The sequence below is a fragment of the Bos grunniens genome, chromosome 23, assembly GCF_055505025.1.
Source record: "Bos grunniens cultivar Pamir isolate PY7600 chromosome 23, Bosgru_T2T1.0, whole genome shotgun sequence".
Lineage (NCBI taxonomy): Eukaryota > Metazoa > Chordata > Mammalia > Artiodactyla > Bovidae > Bos > Bos grunniens.
Window position 1 is genome coordinate 8,346,645 of NC_141187.1, and position 17,189 is coordinate 8,363,833.

The window sequence follows — 17,189 nt, forward strand, 5'->3', positions numbered from 1 at the left end:
CAGAGCCGCCGGGCCAGCGCCTGCCCCCAATGCCCCCTTCCTCTGTTGGGGCCACTCCCGTCAGCGCACGCACACGCACCCTGAAGAAGTCTGGCGGTCAGGCTGACCCTGCCTGCCCACTGCGCCTAGGCCCAAGGTGACCTGCAGGACTCTGTGGGGCACCCCCTGGGGAGATCAGCCCATGTCACGGATCCCCGAGAGCTGCCAGTCTAAGCCTTTGTTGATGAATGTAAATACACTTGACCCTTGGACAACACAGGCCTTAGGGACTCTGACCCTCACACAGGCAGAAAACTACATGTAACTTACAGTCGGTTCCTCCATGTCTGAGAATTCGAGCAGCAGCAGATCATGGAGTACTGTGATGTTTACTGCTGGAGAGCATCTTCATCTAGGGGGACATGCGTTGTTCCAGGGTCAGGTATAGATATCTGAAAGGCAGGAGAAACTTGAAAACTTTTAATAGCCTTATAGAGAAGAGCCCATGGGCCCCCAGAGTGTGTTATCCTCAGTAGGACACGGTTAATTTGGAAACTGGAAAGAATATTTTAAGAAATTCTCACTAATGCCCTTGAAGAAATTCTAGAGAAGAGTCGCATCTTAAATAAACAAGCCCTGTGGATCAAAGAACATTTGGAGAGCAGAGGAGTTCTCAGAAACAAAGGACGTGGTGGCCACACTTTTAATACTCAGTATGCTCCCCAGTAAGCAGATGTGGTTGAAGGTCAAAGTCACTGATTTCGGGAACCAAGCTGAGTTCGTCCCTGTAGGACAGCAGAGAAACGGAACTCACGGGAAAAGCAGGAGAGAAATTCTTTGAAAAGTTCAGTGTTTGTCTGTAGTCTACACAGAAGAGATGTGAGATACAATAAAGAACATAAATGAATATAATTTTTCCTGAGTAAGAGTCCATTAAGGATGAGACAGAAATAGGTAAAGAGCAACCAAAATCTAGGAAGACTCTCAAAGTAAAGATCAGTTGTCCAGAAAGGACAGGAAATTAGGCTACTTAGCTTTCTGCCAAAAAGAAGAAAAATCAGTTGGTCTCATTTCTCATCTGCAATTTTAAATGCTGGAAGAGATGGAGAGAAGTCTCCAGAATCCTGAAGGTAAAGAACTGGAACCGTGGATGTCTCTGGCAGCCAAGCTAGTCTTTAAATTCCAAGTGATTATAACAAAAAAGGTGAAGTTAGGACTCAGAGTCAACCAGAAATCTTACCTAGCAAGGGGCCAGTGGAAGGAGGGGAATAGTAGATGCTTCTTAATGGCTGACATCTGGGGAAAGAATTTCAAAACTGCTTGTCCGTCTAGTCAAGGCTATAGTTTTTCCAGTAGTCATGTATGGATGTGAGAATTAGACTAGAAAGAAAGCTGAGCGCCGAAGAATTGATGCTTTTGAACTGTGGTGTTGGAGAAGACTCTGGTCCCTTGGACTACAAGGAGATCCAACCTGTCCATCCTAAAGGAGATCAGTCCTGGGTGTTCATTGAAAGGACTGATGCTGAAGTTGAAACTCCAATACTTTGGCCACCTGATGCAAAGAGCTGACTCATTGGAAAAGACCCTGATGCTGGGAAAGATTGAGGGTGGAAGGAGAAGGGGACGACAAAGGATAAGATGGTCGGATGGCATCACCAACTCAATGGACATGAGTTTGAGTAATCTCCAGGAGTTGGTGATGAACAGGGAAGCCTGGTGTGCTGCGGTTCATGGGGTTGCAAAGAGTCGGACACGACTGAGCGGTTGAACCGAACTGTCTGAAAGTAAGAAGAAACACTTAATGCTTAGAAATAGGATTTGTCGCCTCTAATCTCCTGGCTAAAGGGGGTGGGGAAAGAACAAAGACAACTTCAGAGCCACAGCAGTGGGTCTCTGGCCATGGGCATGGTAAGACAGTATGCCCAAGAGAGCACACAATGGGGAAAATAAGATGAAGACAAATTTGAATAGACTGTGTTCTCCTATTCAAATGCTGAAAGCGGTGATCTAAAATGGCAGTGCAATTTGCATAAGATACACCTAAAACACGGACAGATATAGACAGTAAAGAGCTCCATAATGACCTTTTAAAAAGAAAACAGGAATGGTGAAGTTGTAACAGAGAAATGTGAGAAAGTCTTAAATGAGATACAGAAAGCAAGTTTATCCACTTGCTCATCCAAGATCTTTAGAGCCATGATTCTTTTTTTTTTAATCTTCCAGAAAGCATAGCTTCTCAAGAGCATAAGCAAATTTAAGGGCACTGTCGTGCAGTGGGTAAGATACTGGTCCGGGTGAACACTCAGTTTGCTTGCACCACTTACCAGCCTTTTCACCTGGACAGTCGGTGTCTTCTCAGCGTGCAGGTGTAGAGTGGGGCCGCGCGGACTGTCCTGAGGCCCTGTCGGGATGGTGGAGTAGACCACTCACAAGAGCGCCCGTCCCGTTACTCAGTAACTGAAGGCCGCATAGTCAGAGGAAGAGAAAAGCCACAGCGGAGGCAAACAGCATGGCTAACGAGCCGGGCTGGGTCGTCTGTGTCGCAGACCTCATACCACACACGCCTTTTGAATGCCCTGAGGAAGAATATCAAAAATTAATCGAGGGAAATTTTCATTTCTCAAAACTAGACAGAGTACAATAAGTCACATTTCCACCAAAACTCATCAAGAAAATGTTCAGGAAAAATTTAGCCGTTGGAAATTTTAAATTGTTTTCCTAATAGGTTCTAGATTAAATCAAAATTAGAACTGTAGATTGTATAGGAAAATGATGCTGGCAAAGCTGGTCTCAAGGGAAAACCGTAGCTTTAAATGCTTTAACAGAAAGATTAAAAATAAACCCAAGTAGTCAAATTCAGAATCTAAAGAGCAGTAGTAAAATAGACTGAAAAAGGAATTTATAAAAGCAGAAATTACAACTGTTGATCTTTGTGACTTTTTGTCAAGACTAAGAAAAAGACAAGTGTTGATTAGGGTTTAAGCCAGACATAGGAGGATTATTATTTGAACATGTTCCTAGGACTATCTATATTAATCAGAAGGTCATATGTACCTTTTAAAAAAAATAAATAACTGTAGGAATTAATGGGTGCAAAGCTGATCCAGGACTTTGTCTCAGCCGTCCCTTCCAGTGTGACCTCTGACTTGTGTCCGTTTTGTATATTGGAGTGTTCTCTAAGATTTCGTTATGTTGATCGAAATAAATGAAGAATTCACGAAGAGGGAGCTGGGGGCTCCTGAGGAAGTGGGCAGAGCCCCAGGCGGGCAGGCAGCATTGGCGACCTGCCCACTGCCAGGTGGTCGGGTGAGACAGCAAAGCCCTGGGGGCAAGGAGGACAGAGGGCCCCCCACCCCGCAAGGCAGCAGGGCCTCTGCGCTTCCCTTTGCGCCTGCAGCTATGAGCTGGGATGGCTCCGTGCCTCCCCGGCACCGTACATTCCCCCCAGGTTTTCCCAGGCAGCCTCCACGCGTGTAAGTTTCACATGAATTTCTAAGGTGCGCATCTGTTCAAGTTGCCCCGTTATTGAAAAGCATGTCCCAGGCTCGGGTTGAGAGACACGACTCCACGTGACCGTGCAGCCTCTCTGGCCCCAGCCAGCGCTGGGGATGGGAGCGTTCGTCTCAGGTGGGTGCCCACCACAGAGGCCAGTGGCCCCACCCACGTGGGAGCAGGAGTGTCCCCAAATTCGGGAACATTCTGACGTGGCCGCGATGGTTTTCCTCCTTAGGTTGATGAGAACATGAAGGTCGCCCAGAAGCGAGATGCCGTCCTGCAGGAACTGTTTTATTTCAGGAAAGACATTTGCAAAGGTACCGCCTTTTCTTGCATTTCTGGGGTCCCCGGAGGCAGCACCGGTGGCTAACGCGCCCTGCTCCCCTCCAGCAGGTGGCAATGCCGTGGTGGACGGCTGCGGCAAGGCCGCGGGCAGGGCGGAGCCAGCGGCGGAGGAGTACGGGCTCATGACCATCGACACCATCATCAACGGCAAGGTAGGGCCCGCCTTGGCCTGTGCCCCGCCTACCTGCCCAGAGCCCCCCCAGAGCGCCCCTGCCTGACCGTGCCCTGCTCCTCGCAGGAAGGCGTGTTCCCCGGGCTGATCCCCGTCCTGAACTCCTACCTGGAGAGCATGGAGGTGGACGTGGACACCAGGTGCAGCATTCTGAACTACCTGAAGCTCATCAAGAAGAGGGCGTCCGGTACGGCAGCCTTGGCTTTCCTTTGTTTTTTCAAAAAGGCTTAACATCTTAACATAGGCTTAACATCTTAACATAGGAATCTCTTAACATAATTCAGAACCTCACGGTCTTAAAGTACTCAGTTTTTAAAGCGGTCTTTTATTAGAGTATACAGCATCCTGATCACTGCACTTTCCCAGGTAGTGCCATCTCTGCGGTTACACACCCCTTGTCTTTTGCAGTCTCCTTTGAATCAACAGCGCTTTTTCTCTTACTGGTTCATAAACTAGTGTTGAATCTTTAACCCGATGGCATTTTAGGCGATGAAATACCGTATGTGGATGTTTGTCATTACTGCCCAACTGTGTGTGCTCTGCAGCACCCCGGACTCTCTACATGAGTCTAAGCAGCTCCAAGGTGAGCCAGCTGAGCACACAGCTTGGACTCGGGCCCTCTAGCCTGGCTCCCTGTAGGGCCGCCCAGGGACCCCTGCTTTCCCAGCTTTGAGATCCCGGTGGCCAGGGAAGAGGACAGCAGCTTGTGTGTTTCGCCTGAGGCTTCTGTAATGTTTCCAGAGCCAAGAGGATGACCCCCCAAGTGCTGTCTCTGCGGGTTTCTCTCTGAGTGCATCTACACACTATTCTGTGTCCCTCTTGGATCAGGTCGCTCTGGGGAGCACAGAGTCCCCCGTCCAGGGCAGTCTCTGACACCAATACGGGCAGGTTTGGCTGGATGGGAGGACACAGACTGGTCAACGTGTGTTGGCTCCTGTGTCTTAGGGCGGCCGGCGTCCCTGTATGGCTGGCACCTAACAGGTCTCATAGCAGCAGGGCATGTGTGTTCTTGCAGCCTGCCTGCAGCATGAAACCCTTCCCAGGAGGAGTTCTTCAGACGAGGTGAAAAACGTCTTGTTCCCAGCCCCTGTCCTGTGGCTCGGCCCAAACGCCACTCTTGATTCTTCAGGGTTGTGATGTCCAGCTGCTAAATGTCAGGTTTCTAAAGATAAAAGCCAAACCCAACAAATAAAAAAATATTACTAAGTTGTCATTAAAAAAAAAAAATTATTTTCCCCCCTCCAGGAGAATTAATGACAGTTGCCAAATGGATGAGGGAGTTTATCGCAAAGCATCCCGACTACAAGCAGGACAGTGTAATAACTGACCAGATGAACTATAGCCTTCTTCTAAAGTGTAATCAAATCGCAAACGAATCGTGTGAGTGCCCAGAGTTACTCGGACCAGCGTTTAGGAAAGTCAGGTACAGTGGAAGTAAAACCGACTCTTCCGCTTAGACACCCTGCAGGACGAGAAGCCCTGCCCCGCGTTCCCGAAGAACTGACGGCTGGACCGGCTGTGTGCATTGTGTGAGGAGCGGGGGGTCATGGCGCGCTGCACTGGCAGAGGCGGGATTAAGCAGACCTAGAGTTTATACAGTGTACATGTACATAGTAAAGTATTTTTATGATTAACAATGTATTTTAATAACATTGTACCTAAGGTTCTCATGAGCTGGCTTGTACATTTTTCAATTCTGACTCTGGAGCAGCTGCTGTCTGAAGCAGTTTTGTAAATGTAACTTACCGGTAACTGTACTATATCTGCATTCCAGAGTTTAAAATGTTTACTGTAAATTTTGGCTTTTTTTTTTTTTTTTTAAGGCTTTAACCTGGTACCTGATTCACTGAAAATTCTGTCACTTTACCTTGAAAACAGATTGTCCTGCTCATTTTCTTTGCATCATCTCCTTTGGCATATATGTAAAATCAATTTTGAATCCACCAAAGTGCTTCAGGGGGAAGCTTGGGGTTCTGGCGCCTTATCTGTGACAATTCTCTCCTACTTTGAATAGCTAATCCCTTGGTAACCCTGTCCCAGGCTTTCCCTACTAAAACAAAACCCACTGAACTGATGGTACTTTTTATCCACATTTGCTAATTTTGGTGTTAAGTTTAAAGACGACTCTGGAAGAAGAAAGACTCTGAGTTCACATGTAGTGATTATTGGGGTGTTTTTTTTTTTTTTTTTAAGGACAAAAATAGGGAGAATTGTTTTTCTCCTTGTACATAACAAAACTAATATCAAAAATGCCACCAGCTCTTCTCTTGTGGCCCCTGTTTTTTTTCTGATTGCTGCTGTCTACTTAAATTTTCAAATCAAATGCAGCTGCTGAAGTTTTTGTTTTGTTACTTTTCCTCTGGTTTCCAATAAGCATATTACAGACATTCTTCGAAAAGCCATTCATTCTAGATTTTACCCAAGGAATATTTTGCATAGCTGCTCTGCAAAAATCATGATATGCACTAAGTTTTGTGAATCAGGACCCTAAATGTTTAATTGTAAATAATTTAAGTTGCACACAATTGTTAGAGCTTTTTTGTTGACATTTTTCTCTGATTAATTAAATGTCTTAACTACTTCTGAAATAACTATGTATAGTAGATTATGCAAACCTTTACAGGCATAAATATTTAAACTGTCATGTTCATTTTAAGAAATTGCCATAAAGCTTCAGCTAAGCCTGTTCATGTATAAATATTAGAGTTTGTGCTATATTTCTTACATGCATTTTGGAGGATAAAAGAATGCCTGTTTTTCCTTTGCAATTTGCTTATGTAAATTCAGGTTGTAAAAAGGCAGTAAAACGTTTGTGGTATAAGGAAATAAAAGAATGGAATTGGCATTGTGAAAGCTCTCGAAAGTGAGTTCTACAACTAATCGGATGGTGGTGGATTGTTTTTTTAATTAGCCCAAATACGCCAGAAAATGATTTCTTCATCATGCTCCATCCTCAGCGCTTTCTAGAAAGAAGCACAGTGATGAGAACAGATGCCTGACCTCCCCAGGAGCCCTCAGCCCTGTGGGGAGGGGAGCAGTGACCGCCGGACATGAATTTTCCTTTTATCCCAAACCATCACCGTGCTGAGTCAGTGATCACGTGGTGAATTACATGCAAGTAACTCAGGTGCTGTGTGCACAGTGGTGAATCCACTCAGACTGGATCAGCAGGCCCGGCAGACAGCCATTGCCCACACATCCCTCACCTACCCAACCCCTAGTTCATCTGGCCCGTCCACTTTTCTCAGCTTCACCTGCTGGTCTGCTTTTATCTATCTGAATGATCCCAGGGCAGGATCACTGTCAAATGAATCTGCACACACGTCTGAAGTGCAGCTCTGGCTCAGTGGGCCTGGGATGGGGGCCCATAGGCAACGCTGATGCTGCTGGTCTGTGGACCATGTTGAGTAACAAGGACTTAGATGACTCCTGTACCTCAGACACACATCCGTTCTAAGTCTCAGCTGATACTGATCTTTCATGTGTATATGAACATCAAATAGCACTGTCTCTGTCCAAGACAAAGCATCACCTTTTCCTCCTGAACACAGCTGAGGGTTCAGGCTTTGGTAGCAAAACAGTAAACAGTGAGATAAGCAAGGAGTGCCTTGTCCTTGGTGGAAATAGCATTGGCTGAGCCCAGACACTCACTCAGAACACAACTGGCCCTTTCTTGACCTATCAAGTCTCCTGGATTTACAAGAGGTTTCCAAACAAACAAAACCTGTGAAGGAGGCTTCCCTGGTGGCTCAGTGGCGACGAATCCACCTGCCAGTGCAAGAGACATGGGTTTTTTGATCCAGGAAGATCCCACATGCCACAGGACAGCTAAGCCCTCGGGCCACAACTGAACTCACTGCCCTGGGGCCCATGCTCTGCAGCAAGAGACTCCACCACTGTGAGAAGCCCGCGCCACAATTATGGAGTAGCCCCCGCTTGACACAACTGGAGAAAAGCTTGTGCAGCACTGGAGACCCAGCACTGGAAAAAAACACAGAAAAGTTTACAAACAAACCCCTGGCAGGCTTGTGTTGTTAACACTCCAAGCTTCTGAGGCAGGGGTCTTAAGTTCCATCCCTGGTCAGGGAACTAAGATCCATGTGCCTCATGGCCTGGCCTGGCCCCAGGATGCTTCTGTCTGCAGCCCGGCCCCTGGCTGTTGGTGAGCCTTTCTGTCTCAGTGGAGGGAGCCAGCCTGGGCTGCCTCCTTCTGAACTAGCACCTGCACAAAAAGTGCAAAGTGTGGAAACCCAGGATGAGGCCACATCTCAGGAGGTTCCTTGGGGACCCTGCAGAGAGAAAATGTAACAGCATCCTTCAAGCCCTGGTGGTGTCAGATGTAGGGAAAGGGACCTGGGCTATGGGCCTGGGATTCCAGGGCGTCAAGGTTCCCTGCTGGGGAATGGGCCCTTCTCAGAACTGGGCATGGGCTGGTTAACAGCAGGTTCTTAAGGGTGCTGCTAATAAATTTTCCGTTTAGATTAAGGCTCCCTGCTTCTGCGTTCCTGAAGATAAGCCACTGAGATCTACCAGCTGCTCTCTCCTCTTTATGCTTTTGTGTAAATATTTAACATTCCCTGTAAGTGCTTCTGAACATATAGGCCAAGTGATATTTAGGAAAGTGTAAATTAGAAGGGAACCAATGTCTGGACTGGACGTGAGGAGGCCTCAGCAGGTGACCTTGGCTGGGAAAGATGCACTCCTCAGACTAAGTCTATACATGAGCAAGTTCTGTTCATGTTCTGACCACGTTCGTAAGTCCAACAAAGTTAGCCTAGCACAATCGGCTATATAATACTGTACAGTAATAGGTTTATAATACTTATCACACAAATAATACCTGAAAAAACAAACACAAAAGATAAAACATTTTTAATCTTACAGTTCAGTTCTTTGAAAAGTACAGCAGTAGAGGACAACAGCTGGCATGCACACAGGGGCTGGCATCAAGTGAGCAGGCAGGAAGAGTTACCAACGAGGAGGGAGAGAAGGTGGGAGACGGCAGAGCTGAAGGGTCAACAGTTGGAGACAGGACAAGCTGCAATTGCACTAAAGCCTGACCATGATGGAAGGCAGGTTTGCATCTTTGAAAGTTCAAAACTTAAAGGTGTGTACGTAGGGGACTTGCTGTATTTGCATTATGGTATTATTTGTATTTATGGTAAATGGAGGCAAATTGCCTGGCTAGTCCCTAAAAGCCCCTTTCATTCTTAACATTTTGTGAAATGAAACATTACAAAGTATGTGCATGCGTGCTAAGTCACTTCAGTCATGTCTGACACTGTGCAACCCTATGGACTGTAGCCTTCCAGACTCCTCTGTCCATGGGATTCTCCAGGCAGGAATACTAGAGTGGGTTGCCATGCTCTCCTCTAAGAGATCTTCCAACCCAGGGATCGACCTTGTGCCTCTTACATCTCCTGCATTGGCAGGGGGTTCTTTACCACTAGCACCACCTGGGAAACCCATGAAGTATGGAAGATGCAGTAAGAGCAATCGTGCCTTCAGGCTTTATTTCAAACCACATTGCAAAGCTGTGGTCATCAGCATGGATTTAGTATAAAAACTGACCAATGGAACACAATAGAGAGCCCAGAAATAAATTCACATATATTTGGTCAGTTCGGTTCAGTCGCTCAGTTGTGTCTGACTCTGCGACCCCGTGGACTGCAGCACACCAGGCTTCCCTGTCCATCACCAATTCCCAGAGCTTGCTCAAACTCATGTCCATCGAGTTGGTGATGCCATCCTGCGGGGAGCTGCCCGTGAGAACGGGGTCCTTTGTCCGAAGGACACAGCTCTGGGAGCTGCCTCAGTCCTTGAGGGTTTGCTTGCAAACATAGCTCTCTGTCCCGCCACCCCAGAGATTAGGCGCTTATTTACTGCAGGCACCTGGAGTTCTGTGCAAACTTCTCACGCACAGAAAAATGTTATCTGGTGTAAGAAATAATAACAGGGAGCCATTCCCATGCTCTCAAGATTTCTTGTGACTGTTTGTAAGATGTATAGGCTAACCAAGAAAAAAAGGTCAACTGTTTTGTCTCTCTCACGCTTTTCTGTATAAATATGAGATGTTGAATAAAGTTGGTGTCAGACTGCGTCCCTTCGTGGTGACGTGTCTGAACCTCTCGACCCCATCTTTGTAGTCTCTTGCTTTAGTTTCTTTCTTAGCCCCGCCGTGCACGTTCTCGGGACCTGATCGACTTTGCCGGCTGGCTCCGGCAGGTGGCGCCCGAACAGGGACCCGAGAATCGGAGTGCGACGACGGCCGCTGCCCGCCAAGATTGAGGTAAGTAAAGAGGAATTCCTAAGTAATTAAAAGTAAAGGGCAGGGAGGGTGATTGTCGAGAGTAATAAATCATGGGACAAGGCAATAGCCGCCAGTTATTTGTACATATGTTGAAAACTATGTTAAAAGGTAGGGGAATTCATGTAAATAAGTTACAGCTAGAAAAGTTTTTACTTTTTATTGAGGAGGTTTGTCCTTGGTTTCCAGAGGAAGGAACAGTTAGTCTGGAAACTTGGAAAAAGGTAGGAAAACAATTGCAGACATATTATTCCTTACATGGTCCCAATCGTGTTCCTGTGGATGCTTTTTCTTTGTGGACTCTCATAAGAGACTGCCTGGATCCTGAACATGAGGGACATAAAATTCAAACGGCTCTCAGGGATTCCACAGGACCCGAAGTTACAGAGCCTTCTGCCCCATCACCTGAGCCGCTTTATGCTGTGCCTGAGGGAACAGCTTATAAGGCTGGAGGGAATGATGATGTGTTAAGCTCTGATGAACAGAAAGAGTTAAATGAACAAGCGGCTCAGAACCATAGAGAGGATATGCCTTGGGAGATGATGGTTAACATGGAATCCCCCTCAGGAAAAGGCGAATTAAAGCATTCAGGGCTTACTGAAGAACAGCTGGAGAATTTAATTCAGAAGATTGTTATAGCAGTAAAAAAGGATGCACAGGGAGACTCCCACTCCAGCCAGCCTGTGCCTCCAGCATATCCTCCCTCGGTTCTTGCTGGACTCGATCCACCTCCACCTTTCGTAGAACCGCGAGAGCTTATATCTATCCCTGCTTCTTTGCCCGGTGAAAACATAAAAATTAAAAGTGAGATATTATTATCTCCTCTTCAACAAGCAATTAAGCGAGCTAATGAAGAAGGAGAACATATTCCCGGGTTTTCAGGAATCTATCCAGTGTTTGAAAATGCTCAACATTAGAGGTATTATGAGCCGCTGCCCTTTAAGCAACTGAAAGAGTTAAAAATGGCTTGTGCACAATATGGCCCGACTGCGCCGTTTACTCAGGCTATTATAGAGGCTTTAGGAAATCAAAATCTGCCACCTAATGATTGGAAACAGGTTGCTCGAGCTTGTTTATCTGGAGGAGATTATTTACTATGGAAATCTGAGTTTGCTGAGCAATGTGGGATCACAGCCGATATCAATCGGCGACAGGGACTGAACACCACTTATGAAATGATGGTGGGAGAGGGAGAATATCGAGACACTAATAGTCAACTTAATTATTTACCTGGAGCCTACCCTCAGATTAGTGCTGCGGCTCTACAAGCATGGAAAAAGCTTCCAAATTCTGATAAAAAGACTGAAGATTTATCTAAAATTCGCCAGGGGCCAGATGAGCCATATCAGGATTTTGTTGCCCGCCTGCTTGAGACAATTGGTAAAATGATAGAAGATGAGCAGGTGGAGATGGTGTTGACTAAACAGCTTGCTTATGAAAATGCCAATTCGGCTTGTCAAGCTGCCCTGAGACCTTACAAGAAAAAGGGAGGCTTATCCGATTATGTACAAATTTGTGCCGATATCAGCCCTTCGTACATTCAAGGCATAACTTTGGCCACGACATTACAAGGGTTATTGCCTTAGCTGGTTTTAGTGGACGGCTTGATAATCATCCCTCAGATAAAATTTTGCAATTTGCTCATTATCACCAATTTCTCTTCCCAAAAATCGTTGTTTCTCAGCCCCTTGCCGACGCCCTAACTGTATTTACTGATGGCTCTTCTAATGGAATAGCTAGTATGATTATACAGGACAATACTACCACCTGGCATACTAATTATAAGTCTGCTCAAAAAGTAAAACTATTTGCCGTTTTTCAGGCTTTGTTACAAATTTCTTCTCCATTTAATTTATATTCTGACAGTCAATATATCATAAGAGCCTTAAACACTATTGAGACTGTTCCATTTATTGGTACCCTGAATTCTACTATCCAAACTCTTTTTCGTGATATACAACATTTAATTTGCTCCAGAGTTAATAAATGCTATTTTGGTCATATTCGTGCTCACTCTGGACTTCCTGGACCTTTAGCACGAGGCAATGCTTTGGCTGATGAAGCTACACGTATGATATTTCCTTCACTGGAACAAATGGCAAAAACTTCCCACAGCTTACACCATCAAAACAGCAATAGCTTAAGACTTCAATTTGGCATTACTCGAGAAGCTGCCAGACAGATTGTTAAGCAATGTCAAACGTGTCCTCAGTTTTTTAGCGTCCCCCACTATGGAGTTAATCCTCGAGGATTGTTGCCAAACGATATATGGCAAATGGATGTTACCCATATTCCTGAATTTGGTAAACAAAAATTTGTTCATGTTACTATTGACACCTTCTCCGGCTTTTTACATGCCTCTCTACAATCCGGAGAAGCTAGCAAACATTGTATAGCTCATTGCATTAAATGTTTTGCTGTTATGGGAACCCCTAAAACCATAAAAACAGACAATGGTCCAAGATACACTGAAAAAAATTTTCAATTATTTTGTACGCAATTGTCTATCTCACATAAAACAGGTATCCCTTATAATCCTCAAGGTCAAAAAATTATTAAATGGGCACATCAAACTCTCAAACATCAATTGCAAAAACTAAAGAAGGGGGAATTGTATCCCAATACCCCCTCCAACTCTCTAAACCATGCTTTATTTGTTCTAAATTTTTTACAATTGGATATAAGTGGCCGTTCAGCAGCACAGCGATTTTGGAACTTTGATGCACAAACAATAAGACCTAAAGTCTTTTGGAAAGACCCACTTGTAGGAAAATGGTATGGACCAGATCCAGTACTAATCTGGGGACGAGGGCATGTTTGTGTTTTCCCACAGGATGCCGAAGCGCCGCGCTGGCTGCCGGAAAGGTTGGTACGCACGGCGGAGACAGTCTCTAGCAAATCAGATGAGGAGATTGACAATTCAAGAGCATGATGAATTACCATCTCGGCAACAACTTCAGGCATTGATGCGAGAGGCACAGAATCGTGTTGCGGTGCAGGGCGATCCGATATCGCCTTTAAGCTTCCTGATAACCTTATTAATTATCTTAAATCAGATTAACACTGCACACTCTGAAGAATATTCAAATGCTTACTGGGCTTATTTTCCCGATCCTCCCCTTCTCCAACCCGTGGACTGGGAGGGTCGGTCTATTCCCATATACACTAATAAAACTGTTTTATTTCTTGCACCTTGTTTAATTAAAAAACTGATTGATGATCTATGGATCATAAAGGCTTCCATCTATGGAAATGGTCTGCGGTTAAAGGAACATAAGCGTGTGCCTATATAAAAAGAAAGGGGGAGTTGCGGGGAGCTGCCCGTGAGAACGGGGTCCTTTGTCCGAAGGACACAGCTCTGGGAGCTGCCTCAGTCCTTGAGGGTTTGCTTGCAAACATAGCTCTCTGTCCCGCCACCCCAGAGATTAGGCGCTTATTTACTGCAGGCACCTGGAGTTCTGTGCAAACTTCTCACGCACAGAAAAATGTTATCTGGTGTAAGAAATAATAACAGGGAGCCATTCCCATGCTCTCAAGATTTCTTGTGACTGTTTGTAAGATGTATAGGCTAACCAAGAAAAAAAGGTCAACTGTTTTGTCTCTCTCACGCTTTTCTGTATAAATATGAGATGTTGAATAAAGTTGGTGTCAGACTGCGTCCCTTCGTGGTGACGTGTCTGAACCTCTCGACCCCATCTTTGTAGTCTCTTGCTTTAGTTTCTTTCTTAGCCCCGCCGTGCACGTTCTCGGGACCTGATCGACTTTGCCGGCTGGCTCCGGCACCATCCAACCATCTCATCCTCTGTCATCCCCTTCTTCTCCCGCCTTCAATCTTTCCCAGCATCAGGGTCTTTTCCAGTGAGTCAGTTCTTCACATCAGGTGGCCAAAGTATTGGAGCTTCAGCTTCAGCATGAGTCCTTCCAATGAATATTCAGGACTGATTTCCTTTAGGATTGACTGGTTTGATCTTGCAGTCCAAGGGACTCTTAAGAGTCTTCTCCGACACCACAGTTCAAAAGCATCAATTCTTCAACACTCAGCTTTCTTTATGGTCCAACTCTCATATCCATACATGACTACTGGAAAAAACATAGCTGTGACTATACGGACTTTTGTCAGCAAAGTAATGTCGCTGCTTTTTAATATGCTGTCTAGGTTGGTCATCGCTTTTCTTCCAAGGAGCAAGTGTCTTTTAATTTCATGGCTGCCGTCAATTAGTTTAAAACAAAAGAGCCAATACACGATGGGGAAAGGACAATACCTTCAGTAAATGGTGTAAGGAAAACTGGACAGCCACATGCAAAAGAATGAAATGAGACAACTATCAATAATAACACCATACACAAAAATTAACTCAAAATGGGTTGAAGACTTGAATGCAAGACCTGAAACCACAGACTCCTAGAAGTCAACGTAGGTGTTAAGCTTCTCGATACAGGTCTTGATGACTTTTTAAAATCTGACCCCAAAAGCAATAAAAATAAACAAGTAGAACTACATCAAAGTAAAAAATTCTTGCAAAGCAAAGGAAACCTACCAAAAATGCAACCTACCAAATGGGAGAAAATAGTTGGAAATCATGTATCTGATAAAGGGGTTAATATCCAAAATATATTTAAAAATCCATACAACTCAATGTGTGTGTGTGTGTTAGTCGCTCAGTCGTGTCCGACTCTTTGTGACCCCATGGACTGGAGCCCACCAGGCTCCTTTGTCCGTGGGATTCTCCAGGCAAGAATACTGGAGTGGGCTGCCGTTTCCTTCTCCAAAAAGGCTGATGAAAGAATGTAAAATAAGCACACTGCACGTATTAATAAACTCTGTTTTTCTTTTGTTAAAAAAAAATGTAAAATGAAGATGATAACTGTACTTGGCAGCACAGTCGCAATAAAGCATCACTGGGATCTGAGGAAGTATTATACAACTCAATATGGGGGGGGGGGGGGAAATCCCATTAAAAATGGGCAGCGGACATTTTCCACGGTGCGCATTTACCCAGTGCTGCCCTGAAAGATGCCCTGGATACCCCGTCTCACCAGCACCTCCCTCCTAACACCAAGGGCATTCGGCCTGACAGAGGGAGCTGGGAAGCCTGACCATCTGCAACTTCATCCTCTAAAAGAAGTCCCATGACCCCCTCGGCACACCCCGGCCCCGCCAGCCGCCGAGCTCCCAAGAACCAGAGGGCATCCGCCCTGCTCCTGGGCTCCCCGGGTCCAGAGGGCCAGGACGCCGGGGCCGTGGAGGGCGCGGTCGGGGGGCTGCGTCTCTCCCGTTAGTGCTCCGGATGTCCGCTCGCACCACCTCCCCAGCGACAGCTCGGGGGTCTCTCCTTCGCGCTCTGAAGTCCCCTCGCACCTTCGCCACTTCGCTCACCTCTGTCCGCAGCGGGCGAGGCTACGCAAGCTTCTCCAGCCGGTGTCCGGATCTGGGCCCGGCGGCCAGCAGGGGGCGCGCGACGGTGTTGCTGCTGCACCTGCTGCTGCTAAGTCGCTTCAGTCGTGTCTGACTCTGTGCGACCCCACAGACGGCAGCCCACCAGGCTCCCCCGTCCCTGGGATTCTCCAGGCAAGAACACTGGAGTGGTTTGCCATTTCCTTCTCCAATGCATGAAAGTGAAAAGTGAAAGTGAAGTCGCTCAGTCGTGTCCGACTCTTAGCGACCCCATGGACTGCAGCCCACCAGGCTCCTCAGTCCATGGGATTTTCCAGGCAAGAGTACTGGAGCAGAAAAAGGTTTTTTTGTTGTTACTGTTGTAGTTTGTTGGGTTTTTGTTTGTTTGTTGTCCCCAGAGCATCTTTAAGCATCTTCCTGGTGGTCCAGTGGCTAAGATTCTGAGCCCCCAATGCAGGGGGCCTGGCTTCCATCCCTGGTCAGGGAACTGGATTCACATGCCACAGCTAAGACCTGGCACAACCAAATAAATTAATAAATAAGAATACTTTTTAAAAGTTCCTAATAGAGGACATCGCTAAAATCTCACTGGAAAGCATCCTACTAAGCCTGCTGAGGGCTGATGCAGCCTGTAAATGACAGTCTTCTGTGGAGGATATGCGTCTCCCTTGGTAAGAAGAAATGCGACCAGTTGGTCCATTTCCTGTTATTAATATTTTTCCTTAAATAAAGGAACCACCGACCTGCTTCTCACTTTAGTTTCCAGCTTAGTGCTGATAGCTTCTGAAAACTACAGAGAATATATTAAACTACTTGGACAAGAGAGAGACATTCTATATGCTAACTAGCTTGTGATAATGAAGAACCCATTTTTCCAGAGGTATTGCAACTTTCCAGGCTTTCTACAAATGAGTCCTATTCTGTGACAGTTTGTGGGACTCAAAGCATCCTGTAATGATACAAACTTCCACCTGCTTGTTGTTCGGTGAAGGTCTGTGCGTGTAATGTCACTTGTTTGCTCCCGAGTGTTGATTTATTGCCCACAGAAGCAAGCATATGGTCTCATGCATCGAGAGCAGAGACTAGAACTTCTACCCTGAGAACCACTTTATTCCAGAAACCAAATTAACTGCATTTTCCTCAGGAGATAAGCTCTTTCTTGAGACTTCTCTTACATAGTCGGAGCCGAGCAGGATTGCTTCTCCTCCTGCTTTCAGTGAAGAAGTTCAGCCTCAAGATCACCTTAGGGATGATGGTGTGGTGACAGTTACTGCATTGTTTTACCTGAATTGTCCTTATATTTAATTAGTATTGAAGAAAAGTTGAGATTTACAACATTTAAAGCAGTACATCTTGGTTACGCGTAAATGTATACATCCCATCCTTTTTGAAAAGAAATTTGTATGAGTTTATAAACTCTGTGTCGGATTTACATGAATGAGTTTTGGTAGTGCCCTCTTTCACGGGGCTTTGGTATATTTGCGACATTGAGTTAC

At 45.8% G+C, this 17,189-nt stretch overlaps 2 protein-coding genes and 1 long non-coding RNA gene across 5 annotated transcripts in view; all 3 read left to right on the forward strand.

Annotated features, from left to right (window-relative positions):
* Positions 1-6,844, forward strand: part of GCLC (glutamate-cysteine ligase catalytic subunit) — a 45,600-nt gene extending 38,756 nt beyond the window's left edge. For 2 of the 3 annotated variants that reach the window (XM_086371062.1, XM_086371064.1), the window contains exons 13-16: positions 3,710-3,791; positions 3,865-3,971; positions 4,058-4,178; positions 5,237-6,844. In XM_086371062.1, coding sequence (XP_086227188.1) covers positions 3,710-3,791; positions 3,865-3,971; positions 4,058-4,178; positions 5,237-5,448 — 522 coding nt within the window. In that variant the 3' untranslated portion in view covers positions 5,449-6,844. The remainder of the gene's footprint in view (positions 1-3,709; positions 3,792-3,864; positions 3,972-4,057; positions 4,179-5,236) is intronic. The other variant, XM_086371063.1, reaches the window with a different exon arrangement.
* A 3,119-nt stretch (positions 6,845-9,963) lies between these two features.
* LOC147346550 (uncharacterized) lies at positions 9,964-13,993 on the forward strand. The gene is made up of 2 exons (XR_015152948.1): positions 9,964-10,280; positions 13,132-13,993. It is a non-coding gene; the product is annotated as an uncharacterized LOC147346550 (long non-coding RNA).
* On the forward strand, positions 10,275-11,977 carry LOC147346551 (endogenous retrovirus group K member 7 Gag polyprotein-like). The gene is given in 1 exon segment (XM_086371066.1): positions 10,275-11,977. A coding segment is annotated over 1 exon segment (1,533 nt). The 5' UTR covers positions 10,275-10,351; the 3' UTR covers positions 11,885-11,977.
* Positions 13,994-17,189: the final 3,196 nt, after the last annotated feature.